The sequence below is a fragment of the Myiozetetes cayanensis genome, unplaced genomic scaffold (assembly GCF_022539395.1).
Source record: "Myiozetetes cayanensis isolate MyiCay16 unplaced genomic scaffold, myiCay2020 scf3, whole genome shotgun sequence".
NCBI classification, from domain to species: domain Eukaryota; kingdom Metazoa; phylum Chordata; class Aves; order Passeriformes; family Tyrannidae; genus Myiozetetes; species Myiozetetes cayanensis.
The window spans coordinates 19,539,014-19,555,329 of NW_026087521.1; the positions used below are offsets into that span (position 1 = coordinate 19,539,014).

A 16,316-nucleotide genomic window follows, 5' to 3' on the forward strand; every position below is an offset into this window, starting at 1 on the left:
AACACAACAGGCTTCTGAAAAGGATTTACAAATTAAGGGGGTTCATTCCAAGTTGGGCCAAAAGATCTCAAGGCACGACAATCAAATCATGAGCAGCTATGAAGAACTACTTACTTCCATCACAGAAATTACCACTGAACAAATTCAGCTGCCTGAAGCAGCTGTAGCAGATACCTGGTCATTTGCCATACGCTGTGCAACACAAGCATTCCCCAGAGTAACCACAAAAGACAAAAAAGAGATTGACAACTATAAGTGAAGTGTCATAGTCCTACTTTTACCATCAGTAATTAACAAAAAAACATTCTGTCCTAGGCCAGGTTCTCTAGAACTGAACACAGGCTCACACTCATGTTCCCAAATCAAAATGCAAACAACACCTGAAGGTCAGGTGAAATTTATGTTTACTGTCCTGCCCAACTTTTCATTTTCTGATGAGTTATTAGCTGCACTACATTTGTATTCTTTCACATAATATTTAATTACACTATTTTAGCTCGTTACCTGTATTCCTTATTCAATATTTTCAGCTCTTTTAAAATCAGCTCTTTAACGTATTTTGTTTCTCTGAAGCTGATTCCTCGGTCCTTGTTTCCTAGCTCATGTCTTTGGGCATGTACTGAACCAAGAGCAAAATGTAGGTCCAATAGCTTCAAAGGAATGTCTTGCTCCCCTAGTATACTATAAACTTCTTTGGATTTAGTCCTTCATGTGAATCATCACTTGAAGAGTTTAAGCAGGTTTCATCAGTATACAAACTATTCATTTTATGCTGTTAAGATTCTTCTAGTTTTATGTATGTCATAAACACATCATGGTACAATTTTAAAGGACATCCAGACTGAATACTGGTTTTTGCTGCCTAGCCCATTCTCTTGCAACAAGATTCCCAAGAAGCACAGCCTGAGAACTCTGTTATATTTTACAGAATCTTCTGACAAGACTTTTTGCATTTATAACTACTACCCTTCTCCAGAAAAAGTTTCTTCATCTGTCACATTTCTGGCAACTAACAGTCCCCTGCCTGCACTCCACTGGAATCTTAGTGAAACAAAAGAGTACCTAAAATCTTTTAAATCAATGTATCAAAAAGAGACTATCACTATCTCAGCACTTTTCTAAAAACACCACTGACTACAGATACTGATACACATTACTCCTCCCTGTAGCATCATCTCAGTTACTTCAGAGTGAGACACTGGAACCCACGTGCAATTACTGGCAACCAGAATTTATTCTGCCGTAGGAACTGTACAGAACTCTATAAAAGTGTTAAACAACCTGAAATATATTCCTGGCCCTTCTTTGCCTAAATAATCCTGAATGAACCATACAAATGGAAACTAAAAAGTTGCCAAAGACAACTGCTGCTTTAGTCACAGAACTTAAATCACAGAATGCAATGAATCACTATGGCCTTTCCACAACAGCCACAGTTTCCCATAAAAGTATACACTGCCCTGCTCAACTTCCTGCAACCACCTCCTCTCAGTCCTGTGTGGCAGTTCCTATTGAAACTACTGGGATGCTGAGCTTGTCAACTCAAGAATTATGCTTTGTGAAAAAGTACTTGTTAAACAACATATAAAGGGGGCTTATACAAAATACTTGAAGTGTATTGTGTGAAGAGAACTGGTAAAAATATGAACTAAGGAAATGGTAAGCAGGTCAGTAAAATTTTATTTCCTTTAGCACCGCAGCAGCTCCTGCATTTATGATATTAGGACAAAAATACTTTTTTTTTTTTCCTGTTAGCCAAGTTTATCATGTTCTAGAGCTTACCCTATCATTTTGAAACCGGCTGCTCCTGAGAGAACAGCAATCCAACAGCGTGCCATTTGCACATGCACACTCTTCCACACCCTCCATTTCACTATACTGAATGGGCTCCATGCCTGGCTCATTCCCAGGGCCACACAAGCGCACAGAGAGCCCTCAGCCCAGCGGCTGCCCGTGGGTTTTCCCTGGGCAGGACATCTCACTCACAGAAACCGCGTCACACACCCTGCGAGCACAATCTCCGACAGCACCACCAGCAAGCGATGGGCTGCACGCACCGCTTTGCTTAGGCTTTTCTGTGGTAGCCACGTGTGACACCGCCTGTAACACGCCCTCAGCCCTGCAAGCTGACACCCCACAGACGGAGGCCCTCTCGCCCTCCCTCCCTCCGGCCGGTGGTGCCGCCTCTCGGTGCTGAGCGGGATAAAGAGGTCGAGGCTCCCGCGGCCAGAGCGGCCCCTTCCCGGATCCAGCGGCACCGCCCCCCGGGGGCCGTGGGAACGCGCGCGCTCGAGGCGCGTGGGCGCTCCCACGTGACCGTGATCGCGCAGCGCGATTGGCCGCGGCGGCGCGCGGCGCGGGGCTCGAGGCGCGGCGGGGCGCGGTCCGAGGCGTCGAGAGCGAGCGCGGCCTGCGCGCTCCCGGGGGCGCTCCCCGGGGTCGCGCCGGGGGTCTGTGTGCGCACCGGGCAGCCCCGCGATGTTCTGCCTCCTTTCTAAGGCGCTCTCCTACTTCTGGAGACGTGCAGGTGACGAAGATGAGAGATGGGCGACCTCAGGTAAGGTTCCCTGGGCCCATCGTGGTTTCGTGGTGCAGTTTCAGGGCCGCGGGGGCGCTGTGGTCTCGTCCGCCACGTGAGTGGAGCTTGAGTGCGAGCCTGTTTCCTTAAGAAAGGAGATGAGAGGGTTGTAAGACAGTGTTTCGACTACAGAACATGTGGGAGTGTTCCCAGAAGTACTTTTTCACTGTTTCCTGCGTACGACAGGTTACTGTGACCACCTAGGGTATGGAGTGTGGTGTAGGAGGAGTGTTGTGGTGGATGCTTTGGGTGTCCCCTTGTGCTGCTGTCTTAATAAATAAAACTTCATTTTACGTGGGCTGTAGAATGGAGATGATAGTGAATTCTTTCATATTCCAAGACGGTGGACATTTCAAGTGCTTTTAGTAGCATTGTTCAATGTGGCATAAAGTGCTTTTTCATATTTATGAATGCTTAAAACAATAAAAGATTACTTTCCTTTTTGTCTTGATTGTGAGTGTAGCTTATAATATGTTTAAAGTCTAAACTAGCATACTTCAGCTTTAAGCTTGAAGTTGCAGTGCAGTTGAGTGAATGTGTGATATGTAAGGAGATAGTAGTACTTATAATCCAAAAAACTAGAAACTCCTATGGCTCTAGGAGAACAACACCACGTCTCAATTCAGAAGTGTATTAACTGTAATAATTTTAAAAAATGAAGAATTGTTTTATACAGCTTGTTTACACTTCCTGCTTTTTCAATATAGAAATCTCAAATATGTTAGATTTGCCATACAAACAGTGCTGAGAACTTTCTTTTACTGTAAGAGAGCTTGACGTTTGGAAGAAGGGGCAGGCAACTCAAGATTACTGCAAGGGTGCCATGAGGTTATTGTGCCTGGAGAAGATTAAAAGAGCCAAAACCCAACTAGAAAGTTTCTGTAAATGTGGTAGCAACAAAAGGAGAGCTAAAGAGAAACCCCATCATTTTTTGGGTGTGGAGGGAGACAGTGATAAAGGATGAGGAAAAGGCTGAGGTACTTAATGCCTTCTTTGCCTCATCTTTAATAGCAAGACCATTCTGACCTCAGTGCCAGGGAAGGTTTTGGAGCAGATCATCTTAAGTGCCATCATGTGGCATGTGCAGAACACTGGGGGATCAGGCCCACCCAGCGTGGGTTTATGAAACACAAGTCCTGCTTGATCAACCTCGTCTCCTTCTAGGACAAGGTGACCCATTTAGTGAATGAGGGACCAAGGGATTGAGTGTACCTTGATCAGTTTGCGGATGACCCCAAGCTGGGCAGGAGTGTTGATCTGCTGGAGAGTAGGAAGGCTCTGCAGAGGGATCTGGACAGACTGAATCGATGGGCTAAGGCCAGTTGCATGCAATTCAACAAGTTGAATTGCCAAGTCCTGCACTTGGGTCACAACAACTCCATGCAGAGCTACAGGCTTCGGGCAGAGTGGCGGGAAAGAGGCCTAGTGGAAAAAGACCTGGGAGTGCTGGTTCAGCAGCAGCTGAACATGGAGCCATCAGTGTGCCCAGGTTCCCAAGAAGGCCAGTGGCATCCTGGTGTGTATCAGAAATAAATTGGATATTAGGAAAAATTTCTTCACTGGAAGAGTTATCAAGCATTGGAACAGGCTACCCAGGGAAGTGGTTGAGTCCCCATCCCTAGAGCAGTTTAAAAGCTGTGTGGATATGGCTTGTAGGGACATGGTTTAGTGTTGGACTCTGCAGTTTTAGGTTTACAGTTCAACTCCCTGATCTTAAAGGTCTTTTCCAACCTAAATGGAAAAAAAGACAGGCATACAGAGGCTGGAGAGCAGCTGGGTGGAAAGAGATCTAGGAGTTTGGGTGATGGCAAGTTGAATGAGTCAGGAATGCCCTGGCAGCCAGGAGAGCCAACCCTGGCTGGGGGGACATCAGGCAAAGCATCACCAGCTGGTCAAGGAGGTGATTGTCCTGCTCTGCTCTACACTGGTATAGTCTCACTTTGAATACTGTGGGCAGTTTTGGATGCCTCAATATAAGAATTACATCAAACCATTATAGTGTGTCCAGTGGAGAGTGACCCATATATGAAAGGCCTCAAGGATCAGACTTATGAGGAGCCTCTGAGGTCACTTGGCTTCTTTGGCTTGGAGAAGAGAAGGCTGAGGCGTGACCTCATCCCAGCTGACACCTTCCTCAAGGGGGGCAGCGCAGGGGGAGGTGCTGATCTCCTCTCTCTGGGGAGCAGCGATAGGACATGAGGGAGTGAAGCTGCACCAAGGGAAGTGCAGATTGGACATTAAGAAAAGGCTCCACACTGCAAGGGTGGTTGGTCATTGGAACAGGCTCCCCAGGGAAGTTGTCACGGCATCAAGGATGTCAGAGTTCAAGAAGCATCTGGATGATGCTCTGAGTCATATGGTTTATTTTTAGGTAGTTCTGTGAGAAGCAGGGAGTTGGACTTGATGATCCTTATAGATCCCTTCCAACTCAAGATATTTTATGTTGTTGGGGTTTTTTTTAATTCAGCTTAAAACATGTTTTTTTACGATGTAGTTTGTATTTAACTACCTTTATTAATTGGTTGAAATGATAAGTTACCATAAAACTTCAAGATTAAAGTGTAAAAATAATTAGTTGGCAACTGTTGCTATTTTTATTTGGCTTTTTGATAGAAGGGATAGCACTTTTATTAGCATTCATAACTTGTTGCATAGTTCTGTAAACACGTAATTTGGACATATATGAACACTTTTCCTCTTGATGCAGGTGATCAAGAATTGAAAACAGTACAAGGAGTAGTGACAAGACTTTGTCATGATTATGGGATGATAGATGACATGATAGTCTTCACAAAGGATGTTGTTACAAAAAACATGTTACTGGCCATTGGACAAGAAGTTATTGCCACAGTGGAAGAGGATCAAACATCGGGTGGCCTGAAGGCTATAAGGGTAAGAGGTGAAGATAAATACTAGTCTATTTAAGTATCTTGAGGCTTTGTTTTGGAAGTTGCTATAGTTCTGGCCTCACAAATTCTACAAAATAGGAGAAATTGCTAGCCCTTCACCCAGTGGGGATGAATTCTTTTTCAGGTTTTTTATTATTATTTTATTCCATCTTCTGGGAGCCCCTGGTGGTCTAGTGGTAAGGGCGCGGCGCTGTCACCGCCGAGACCCGGGTTCGATTCCCGGTCAGGGCCACTCCCGGGTAGGTGGGGCTCGTTAGCCCTTAAAGGCAACCCACCTACGTCCTAAGGACCTCGCTGCCACCGTCCAAACTCGCTTGGCCCCGGCAGATGAACCTTAGGATTAAAGGGTGGGCTCAGTTCCGCGCACACTGTGTCTCACCTAAAAAAATCCAATGCGCAGGCTGGAAGGTGTAAAGACCTTCCCCGGATCTTCGCTCGCGAAGACTGGCCATTATTCCATCTTCTTTAAAATTACGTTTAATAATGATTCTCTGAATATAGATGTAGGGAATATGAAACTACTCATTGAGATAATTGCATCAGAATCTGTTTAGTCATAGCTACTCTAGATCTGTGCATAACTTTTCTGAGTTTCAAAGTCAGTTTTATGTTACTGTTATATGAATGCAAAAGAACATAAAAGCAGGGGCTGCAAGTTTACTCTTTTTGCACAGAAGTAAGAACGTAAATTTCTCTGTTGTAAAAATTGGCAAGTTAATGTTAGACAGTAATAAAAATGGAGATATCTGTACTTTTTTTGCTTAACACTTCAGTTGTAAATCTATTTCAAGCTTGATTATACCCTGTCACAAATTTTGAGGGGAGTTTTTCTCAGTATATTTAATGTTGAAATCAGTGCTGTTTCATTGATTAAATAGACCTGAAGAAAGACTGTTAATGGGGAGAGAGTTTTATTGTGTGATCTAAAATGAAACACAGAAGGAAAGGAAAAGAGAAGTCTTGCTTCTAAAGTATTACCGGCTCCGGTGGTATCAAAAACCTAGTGTCTTGTAAGATAAGCTGTCTCTTCTTATTTACTTTTGTTTCTTCTTTTTAAATTGAAATTATTATATAAAAACTAAATATTGTTTGTCCAACAAGCAATCTCAGTGCTGTTTGGTAAAATAGTACTCGCACACAGAGTCAGGAAATGGATTAGTTTAAATTCTGTTTATTCTTCCTTGTTTTCCTTCTGACTGACAGCTTTCACCGTACTGTTGAAATATTGTTGTTACTCCAAAATACATAAACCTGGCAATCGAAAAGCTATAAAAGGATCTACAAAACAAGTATAATGTTTTAGCAGTTGTGGGGTGTCTTGCTGTGTGTTCTAGATAATGGCATTTTCAAAAGCATAATGATTTATCTTACTCCTGTTTGTCAGGCATAATCCTACAGGCATCTCAGACTGTTGGCAATATAGTGTGTGACTGGGTGAAAAGCTGAAACCTGAGTTTATGCCAAAAGCTGAGTGGACTCCATAGAAAGTCAAAGTCCAAGAGCAGTCTTGATTCAATAAGCAAGAAGAAAAAGCTTGTTTCTTCAAAGTCTGTTCTAAGTACTTGAATAAAAACCTAAACTCATTCTGTACTTTTTGATGTCTCGAATTACTTTCCATGTAGTGGCACAAACTTGACCCACTCTGAGTTTCATAAGTGTAGTCTTCGGAGGCCAGAGGCAATGAGCTAAGTCTCTTTTTAAACTCCTCCTCAGAGGAGAAAATTTAGCTTCCTATGTATAATGATTATAGAAGTATAATCATTAAATAGTGTTCAAAATGATGCTTGAACATGAGTACTATCGCTTTCCAGTTAACTCAGATATTCTTGATGAATGTGAAGGTATATCTGTCAGACTGGATCAAAACATAGATTTTTTTTAATTATTATATTTTTTACAGTGAGTTTTCATGTTATCAAAAGGAATATCAGATGATGATAGTTCTTTAAATGCAGTATCCCTGCACTGGCTAAACAATAGCTAAGTATATGTAGTCTAACTATAGAGTTTGTGCACTCTGGAGGTAGACATAGGCTATTTATTACTATCTTAAATGGTAGTATGCATTATGTTCAGCAAAATAAATCACATAAAAATTAGGGTAGTAGTATAGTTCAGATTGGACCAGACTTCAGTAAACTTAGATTTGAGGTGGTGCTATACTCTGTGAGAAGCAGCTCTAGGGGTTTTCTTATTCAAGTTATTAAAGAACGACTGATGGTCAGGCTGAAATGGTGTTTATAAACACTGTCTTAGAAATGTATTTTTTTACTTTCTGAAATAGTGATCAGCTCTAGTTCTACTTGTGTACAGTCACATTGCTCAGGGTGGTCCTCATGTCAATATGAAGAAAATTCTTAACTAGACTTAAAGAAAGGGAAGCCTGAGAAAGATTTGAAAAATAAGCATGTAATTATAGTAGTTGGCAGAGTTGCGGTATGCAGCAGATTTTTTAAAGGAGAAGTTACTTACTATTTACTACTCATTGGTTTTGTGTACAAAAATTAACAGCTACAGTGAGTAAATAATTGTCTAATAATAAGCTTTGCTACCATAAGGATTGAAATTCTGGTATTTATTGTGGGAATATATGTTTAACATGTAATTCTAAGTATCAGATGTTTAAATGTTGGGGTTATTTTTGTATTAATAGGTAGACGCCATCCAGGATACACAACAAGACTTCAGTCCTACTTTTGATGCCTCTGAACTAAATAACAAAACATTAATTGGCAGTATTACGTCTCTCTCTAAGCATGGTGGCTATATTAATCAGAATACTTACTTTGCAATGGAAGACGTCTGGGAAGGTGTGTAGGGGCTTTCTTGTTTCCTCTTCCTTAATATTTTTGTGTGTACAATAGAAAATATCTTCGGATGAACTTGCAGTTGAGATCCCAAGTAAGTTCTAATAGAGTGTATGCAGTGAAACACCCATATGTGGGTGAAGAAAGCTGCCTGTTCATTCACACCGAGCATGACTTGTGTAAAGTCAAGTAAGCATAACTTAAATGTAAACAGGTGTATTTTTCCACCAGCATCTCATATGTAGTTTGGCATCAGCTATGGGGAGAGGAACTGCAAAGTGAAATTTGGAGTCAGTAGGTCTGAATAATGCATTGTCCTGGATTTTACTTAACTTACGCTAGTTCCATAGGGGAGTAATGTAAATCAATATATCAATAGTAATTAAATAGTATCAACAGTAATGGTAATTAAACTTGAGAAATGTTCTGTTTTATGTAGATTTCAAACCTTGTGAAGGTGATTGGGTGCAAGCAAAGTATTTTATTAATTTGACAACATGGAAGAGTGAAGCAGTTGCTGTAAGGCCTTTGAGATATAAGCAAGTAAACAAGGTAAACATTCTGCATGTTGGTTTTGGCGAGAGGAATCTTGTGTGAAGTGGGGTTTTGAAACTGGTTTAAGTTAGGAATAGTGGTAGATCTTCTGTTATACATCTTTAAACGATAAAATACATCGATTAATCCATTTGTAGGATTGTTTCTAGAGTAACAAGGCTTTTTGAGAAAGTGTACACATTTTAGTTTGAACAGGAAGAGTAACTAATTTATTATCAATTGTTGATTTGAATGCTTACTATTGGTTATAATGAGGATGTGTAGATTTTCAAACTTTTTAAGAAGTCATGACTGTGGAATTTATTATGTTTAATTTTTCTAAGTGGCTTAAAAACAACCATTGTCCCCTTTTTTAATGAAAGTATTTGTTTACTGTAATGCATCTCTTAGGTTTATGGTTTGTTGTCTTTGTCTTAACTGTATATATTGAATATTTGCATGTCAAGCATAGGAAAATATTTCTTCTCCTGCGCCTTCTACTATTGAAGTATAAAATACATAAGTTGATATGTCACAAGACAGATATCATGATTAAGTCAAATGTATGTATTGTAGTGTGCACTTAAGTGCTGAACTGTAATGCTTATCTGAAGTACTTGTTTTTCTTTACAATTTAAAATCCAAAGACAAGCACAGATTAAAGATCTAGGTTTACCTCCTGTGAATAACTGAAACTTCAGAATGCAACTTTGTTAATGCTAGAAGGCCAGGTAGAGGACAACAATATGCAATGCTATTATGTCTGTCAGCTTAAGCAGACAGACAAGTAACACTGAATACAAAATATTACAGGTTCGCATTTCCAGCATCTGTGGAAGAACTGGGACAGTAGATGAGAGTATATTTTTCACTTTGGATTCCTTGAAACTTCCTGATGGCTACTCACCTCGTAGACATGATTTAGTGAATGCAATTGTGGTGGAAAGCAGTCAGTCATGTTATATTTGGAGAGCTCTCTGCCTAGTGCCAGTCAACCAGGATGGGTAATATTCATTATTTTGTTCTCTTTATAGCAATTAGACATGCAGTGTAATGATGCACCTTACATTTCATTGTGTCTGTTAAACGAGAAATACTGTGAATTCTTCTCTAGTTGTCTAGAAGGCGTGATAGATCACTGGAAAAATCAAAGGGTGATATTATTTAGCCCTTGTTTTTTGTTTTTTGGGGCTTTTTTCCCTTTCCAGAAGGTGAGGACATCTGTACTTAATAGAGAAGCAAAACTAGTAGCAGCTAAGCTCAGGAATGTTGCTAGGCAGGGCAGGAGTTTTGCATGGCTTTATACCCCAAGCTCGTGCTCTTACCTTGTTTCCTCTAATTTGTGCTCTTCTAGTGGGGACTTGACTGTTCTAAAACCATTCTCAGTAAGACTGATATAAAATGAACATTTTTTTTTAATCCATTTTGCTTAAGTTGTAGTGATTGCTCAGGTAACTGTCCTAAGTGGAACAGTCAAATGATCTGGATAGTAGAGATTCACTGGGCTTGCAAGTATCAAACTGAGACATTCTGCAGGTACCTTAGATGACATGTGATGTGAGGAGGATCAGGAGAGACTGCAGAAGAGGTTGGAAAAAGTAGATGATGTTCAGTATGGAGAATAAGTAAAATTTAGTGAAATAATCAACTTCACAGATGTAGAATGGCAACTAGTAAGTACCAGTTCTGCAGCAAAATCTGGAGTTTGACCTGTGAATTTAGGTGTCTATCCTATAAAAAACAAATGCCACCTAAATAAATACGGCTATTACTTGTAAAATCTATCTCTTTCCATGCTAAGGCCTTGGTAAGATTACAGAGTCTGATTCTGCTGCCAAAAATAAATTGTCAACCAATTGCAAAGTCCAAAAGGGGAGAGCAAAAGGGCATTGTGATATCTTTCAAACATAGTCTTTAGAAGAACTTGCCTTTGGGAGATGTCCAGGAAATATAGCTAATGGCAGTACATATGTCTTCAAAGGATCTACAAGGAATGGAATAAGATGGTTTCACTAGAGATAACAGATAAAATCCATTTAAATTGTAGCTAGATGAAACTTGAAGTCTTGACATTTTGCAAAACAGTACAAATTGTTAACTTATTTTTTTCAGTTGTACCTGTTTTTAATGATAAATTTTATACAGAAAATTATTACTAAAGCTAAATTACAAAAGTAGACCTTAGAGTTGATTTCTCAGGCTTAGTGTACATCCTCCCTTATAAAAAAATTGAGGCAGCTTAAGCTGCAGGGGGAGACATCTAGTGGGCTTGGTTGGTAAATTGATGTAGCTAATGAAGAGCAGCTGCATTCATTTTCTACTTCAGTATGTTAGATAACTCAGGAATACTTAGGGTGTGTAAATATTGATGAGATTATTAAAATATTTCCAAATTATGTCCATGCTGCTTCATCTAAATGAATAGTTTCTTAATTACAACATAAAAACAATTTTAAAAAATTCTTTCTACAGGTAGAAGGAGATTAGAGCTGTGGTCAGTGTTTCAGACTGGAAAGAGCATGTGACTGGTTTCACAGATATTTTTTATCAGTAGTATATGTGATTGAAGTTTTCAGGGGTGCTTTTTGGTTTTCTTGTGGTTCTTAATTTCTTCAGTTTGCTGTTTTCAGATTGGAGTAATAAGCAGAAGATGCAAGTGTTTGGGTTAAAACACTTCTAGTCTAGTAATTTTATCTGTTAAGCTCCAGTTCTACTAATGACTCTTGCTAAGGAGCTGCTCTTTGTTGTGTCTTTGTTCAAATGCAAAAAAGATCCATAATGACTTCAGTCACTATTTGATTCATCTCTTCAGCAAAGATTAGATAACTTATCAATTATTTCAGTCTTGTGTCCAAAGTTTTATGCTGGTTTATTGTGCTGCTGACAAAAACTTGTTGCTGCTTAAATTAGTAAAGGTAATCTATTTACCTTGGAAGTATAAGTGGCTGAGAAAAAAAAAACTCTTCCACCTGCTTCTTTCTAAATATTGTAATTATGCCTTGGTACACTGCTTCTTAAACTTATGCTGAATCAAAGATATTTGCTGAGTCTATAAGTGTTTAAAAATTGCTACCTGAAATTATTGTTACAGGCAATCTCACTCTAATGGAGGTGATACAGATGAACCTTATGAAGACTTAATGAGAGAAAAAGGAGAGTTGAAAATATCAAGAATGACTAACTTTGGAACTCTGAAGCAGGGGGAATCTAAAAGAATTATCATTTGGATAGAGTAAGCCTTTCTGATTGTTTCGAAGATTTCTTTATTTCCATCACTCCATAGTCTGTAAACCCATCTTTCAGATAGAAGCTGCTTTAGTGGAGCCTTGTGATTTTTGATCTTCAAATAACCTCCATATACTATGGAAATAAAGAGAATTTAACATGAAATTTGATGTTTTGTGGGGGTACCTTTTTGATATTGAATATTTATATTGCAGAGAGTGCACTGACACTCCCCAATCCTATATCGTTTTTCAATCCTAATCATATCTTTTCTGAAATAAAGATTGAAATAAATGCTTTTAGTTGTAACTGTGTTTAATTTAAACTACAGGTACTCTGCCATATTAAAAACCTTTATAACAAGAGGACTGTAACATACTCATGTATTAAAAGCAGACCAGATTGGGGTTTTTCTTTTTTTTTTTTTAAACTTGGATACTAAAGAACTATATTGGTGTATCCTTGAGAGGTTTTTGTTGTGGTGGTTTTTTCTAATTTTTTTGTTTGTGTTTTTTTCTTTCACATCTGGGCATAAAGTCTTAAATGAAGACACACCTGAGTACTCATTTTTTTTTGTTGCCCTGTGTTCTTCCTTAAGAGTTAGTTACCCCCTGATGAATTTTAAGCTCCCATAGAGTTTTATAATACACAGTATTTCTGTATGCTTCTTATGGTAGTCGATGTGACCTAGAAATATTAACATAGAGGTTCTAGTTCTCGTGAGTTAGAAGCAGCAGTGCAATTTCTTTCTGATAGCAGTTATGAAATAATGGTGAACTAACCTGCAGGCAATTGTACTTGACTTCAGGTAGAATTAAACTTCTCAAGAACATTCACTATGCATTTAATTATGTAGCTAATCACATAACTACTTCTAGGAATAAAGGGAGTGTACCACAGTCCTTAATCAGCTGCAGATTAGCTGGATGGGTGAAGGACAAGCAATTCAGTGTTCAGATTCCTCAGAAATGTGAGAACAGTCCAGAAGCATATCTGCCATCTTTTCCAATAAATCAAGAAGACCTCTCAAAAGAAGGAGTTAATTCATTTAACAACAGGGGAGGAACAACGTGTGAGTCATCAAACAATACATCCACTAAGAAGAATGGAGTCATTCCAGGTACAGTGAAATGTTAATATTTGAATGCTGAGTGTTAGCTCCTTAGGAGACCTATAGGTTTGTTTGAGAAGGCTTGTCTATGTTAGCAATAGCAATTGTGGTAACAAAATTTGTTATTATATGTTTACTACAGAAGGAATTAATTTTCAAGATACAGATTTATCAAGGACAGAAGAAAACATTTCTCTGGTGAAAGACGAAAACCTGCAGAATGGAGGAAGTGAGCAAAGAGAACATGTGGAGCAGCCAGTAAAGCACGGCAAAATTACTGGAGAAACTGTGATACTCCCAGGTGGAAAAACATGCATAGTGATCATATGCACAGCTGTGTGAGTATTTCGTTCTATTGTTTCTAACCAATACAATGGAAACAGATCGTGAAAATAGACTTATTAGTTCCCTTATTCTGGGCATTGTCTCTTCTTGGTGTGTCGTGGTTTAACCCCAGCTGGCAGCTCGGCCCCACGCAGCACTCACTCACGTCTCCACAGCGGAATGGGGGAGACAGTCGGAAGAGTAAAAGTGAGAAAACTCATGAGTTGAGATAAAGACACTTAAATAGGTAAAGGAAAAGCCACACACACACACAAGTAAAGTAAAACAAGAAATTCTCCACTTCCCATGGGCGCACAGATGTTCAGCCATCCCCAGGAAAGCAGGGCTCCATCACATGTAACAGTGACTCAGGAAGATGAATGCTATCACTCTGAACATCCCTCTTCTTCCTTCCTCCCCCAGCTTTATGCTGATCATGATGCCATATGGTCTGGAATATCCTTTGGGTCATCTGGGGGCTCAGCTGTCCCAGCTGTGGCCCCTCCAAGTTTCTTGTGTACCTTCAGCCTCCCTGTTGGTAGTACAAGAAGGGGAAAAGGCCTTGACTCTGTGTAAGCACTGCTCAGCAGCAATGAAAGCATCCCTGTTATCAACACTGGTTTCATCACAAAGCCAAACAGAATGCCATACTAGCTACTATGAAGAAAATTAACTCTACCCCAGTCAAAACCAGTACATGGTATAGTGTAAAGTAAGCCAGTACATATTAGCAAGTTATCTTGTATTAGATTTTGAAAGTAGTTACCCTTTTAGTAATCAGAAAGTAGTTACCCTTTTAGTAAAAATCAATTCTGATTTTTATTGAAAGAAAATGGTAGTAGTTAATGAAGTAACAGAGTGGGAATAGATAATGTCTCTAAAATGACAGTGATGTGAACATAACAGATGGTTATTCCTTGCAGGAAATCCATGGCTCGATGAGCATGAGAGCTAATGCAAGTTTCCTGGGAATTTTTGTGTTATGTCTGGTACATTTCTTCAGTCTCAGTATCGTGTATTGCTACATACCTGATCTCAAGCTTTCCTGTTCTGTGATGGGAAATTCAAGTTATGTATGCTGAAATAAGATAGAAACAGCTTTCTTCATTGAAGGTGTAATTCATAGAGGAAGTGGTTTTCAGATATTAAAAAGCCCTTGGAAAACAAAAACTACTATGCTGTACAAAACATTTAATTAATTTAGTTAAGAAAGTGGCTCTGTGAGCTTTTTCAGAATTCAAGTAGGAACCTCATGCTTCAAAGCTTACATTTGTGTGCTTTTCAGTTATTTCCAGCTGAAGGTCTATAGGTGTTGTGTTCCACAGCCATTGAGTCTTAGGGTGATGATTTAAAAGTTAGATGGGAAAACAAGGTCAAGTGGTTTCATTCATCAAAGTAACACTGCATTAATTTTCACACTACTTCTCTTATAATTTTAAATAGTGAGGCAAGGGGTAGAAAATTTCTTTGGAGGATGTTTTAACTGCAATTTGAAAGATAAAGGCATGGCCTGCCTTTGTCAAGAAAGACATGTAGAAAGATAATTTATGTTTCACTGTAAATCTGTAAAGGCCACAAAGTCTTAGAATCTTCTAATACAGAATAATCCACGCAAAACTCAACAGGAGGCTGCAGCACATGAAAGTAGCAAGAGCTTGCTGGCCACTTAAGAGACTGTAGAGACTGTAAATTTAGACTGTAAATCTGGACAGTTCAGCATCAGCACAGAGTTTTTAAATCAGAGAGAACCAGGCTATAGTTTTAACCTGAGCAGGTAGTGTTAGTTGGCAGAAGTACAAAAAGTGATATTCCTGCCAAAGAGTAAGCTGGAATCCTTCTGGGTCCTGGGATGCATTGGTTTTGGGTACATGGTAACGGTGTTGGACCATGTAGTTAGTAGGAGAGAATTGGACTCCTATAGGTAGTGCTTAAGTTTCTTAGAGACCAGTGTGAAGAAACTGTTCCCTCCTGGTTTTTTCCCCTCTGTCACTCCCCAAGGAACACTTAAATATATAAAGTATGTTTTTTAGAATTAAAGCATCCCTCCTACTTCATCAATATCATGTGTTTACACTTAGGGTTCAGTTCTGAAGCAAGCTGCAGCAAAGCTGTTGCTGCAGGTGGTGAAGGGGTTTCTCTGCTTCAGGTTCCTCTCATGGAACTGTTTGACTCATCTTTTTCAGTATCAGTAATTCCAAGGTGTTCCTTGTTGACAGAAGTATTAATGCTGAGTGCAGGGATTTTGCTCTTTACCCAAGTTTTTCTGAAATTGTGGGGTTGAGATTTTTGCTACTGTTTTGGTTTGGGTTATTTTTAATTGTTTATGATACCTAGATTGAACTTGGGGTGGGGAGTAAGTGTGAAGAATTACTTGAAATTAGCAGTTCTCTTATGTTACTGAAATGAGAATCAACAGTTTTATTTCTAAAAGTACTTATGGTTGGGGAAAATGAAGTGTGAACATGCTGGTTTTAAGGACATAACTTCTGTTCACTTGAAGGAATCATGGGCACAGTAAAGAGCTCCTGTTACTTGGTTTTTCTGATTTTACTGTTGGACGCTATATTGAAGCCACTGTCACAAATGAAGAAGAATTACTTATAGCACCTGTGGAACCATTTTCTCCAATAAAGCCTAAAATTACTGCAAATTCTCAGCTAAGGAAGACAACAGTGGCTGCCCCTAAAAGCAGAAGGTACTGTGAATTAAAGATAACACTTATGTAATACTGCTCTATTTGCTGTTGCTATATCTGTTCTGTAATGCTAACAAAGAAAATGTGAAACTGGGAGAGTCTGTACATGTTTGTATGTTTACTACATATATGT

The 16,316-nt window shown here is 39.4% G+C and overlaps 1 protein-coding gene and 1 long non-coding RNA gene across 2 annotated transcripts in view; both read left to right on the forward strand.

Moving 5' to 3' along the window:
• Positions 1–2,428: 2,428 nt before the first annotated feature.
• Positions 2,429–16,316, forward strand: part of MOV10L1 (Mov10 like RISC complex RNA helicase 1) — a 34,448-nt gene continuing 20,560 nt past the window's right edge. Inside the window, exons 1-7 of the mRNA XM_050323837.1 lie at positions 2,429–2,557; positions 5,286–5,470; positions 8,141–8,297; positions 8,734–8,846; positions 9,642–9,832; positions 11,920–12,060; positions 15,989–16,183. Of these exons, the coding sequence (XP_050179794.1) occupies positions 2,479–2,557; positions 5,286–5,470; positions 8,141–8,297; positions 8,734–8,846; positions 9,642–9,832; positions 11,920–12,060; positions 15,989–16,183 (1,061 nt within the window). The 5' untranslated portion in view covers positions 2,429–2,478. The remainder of the gene's footprint in view (positions 2,558–5,285; positions 5,471–8,140; positions 8,298–8,733; positions 8,847–9,641; positions 9,833–11,919; positions 12,061–15,988; positions 16,184–16,316) is intronic.
• Positions 12,981–16,199, forward strand: LOC126644323 (uncharacterized). The gene is made up of 3 exons (XR_007629912.1): positions 12,981–13,173; positions 13,307–13,502; positions 15,989–16,199. It is a non-coding gene; the product is annotated as an uncharacterized LOC126644323 (long non-coding RNA).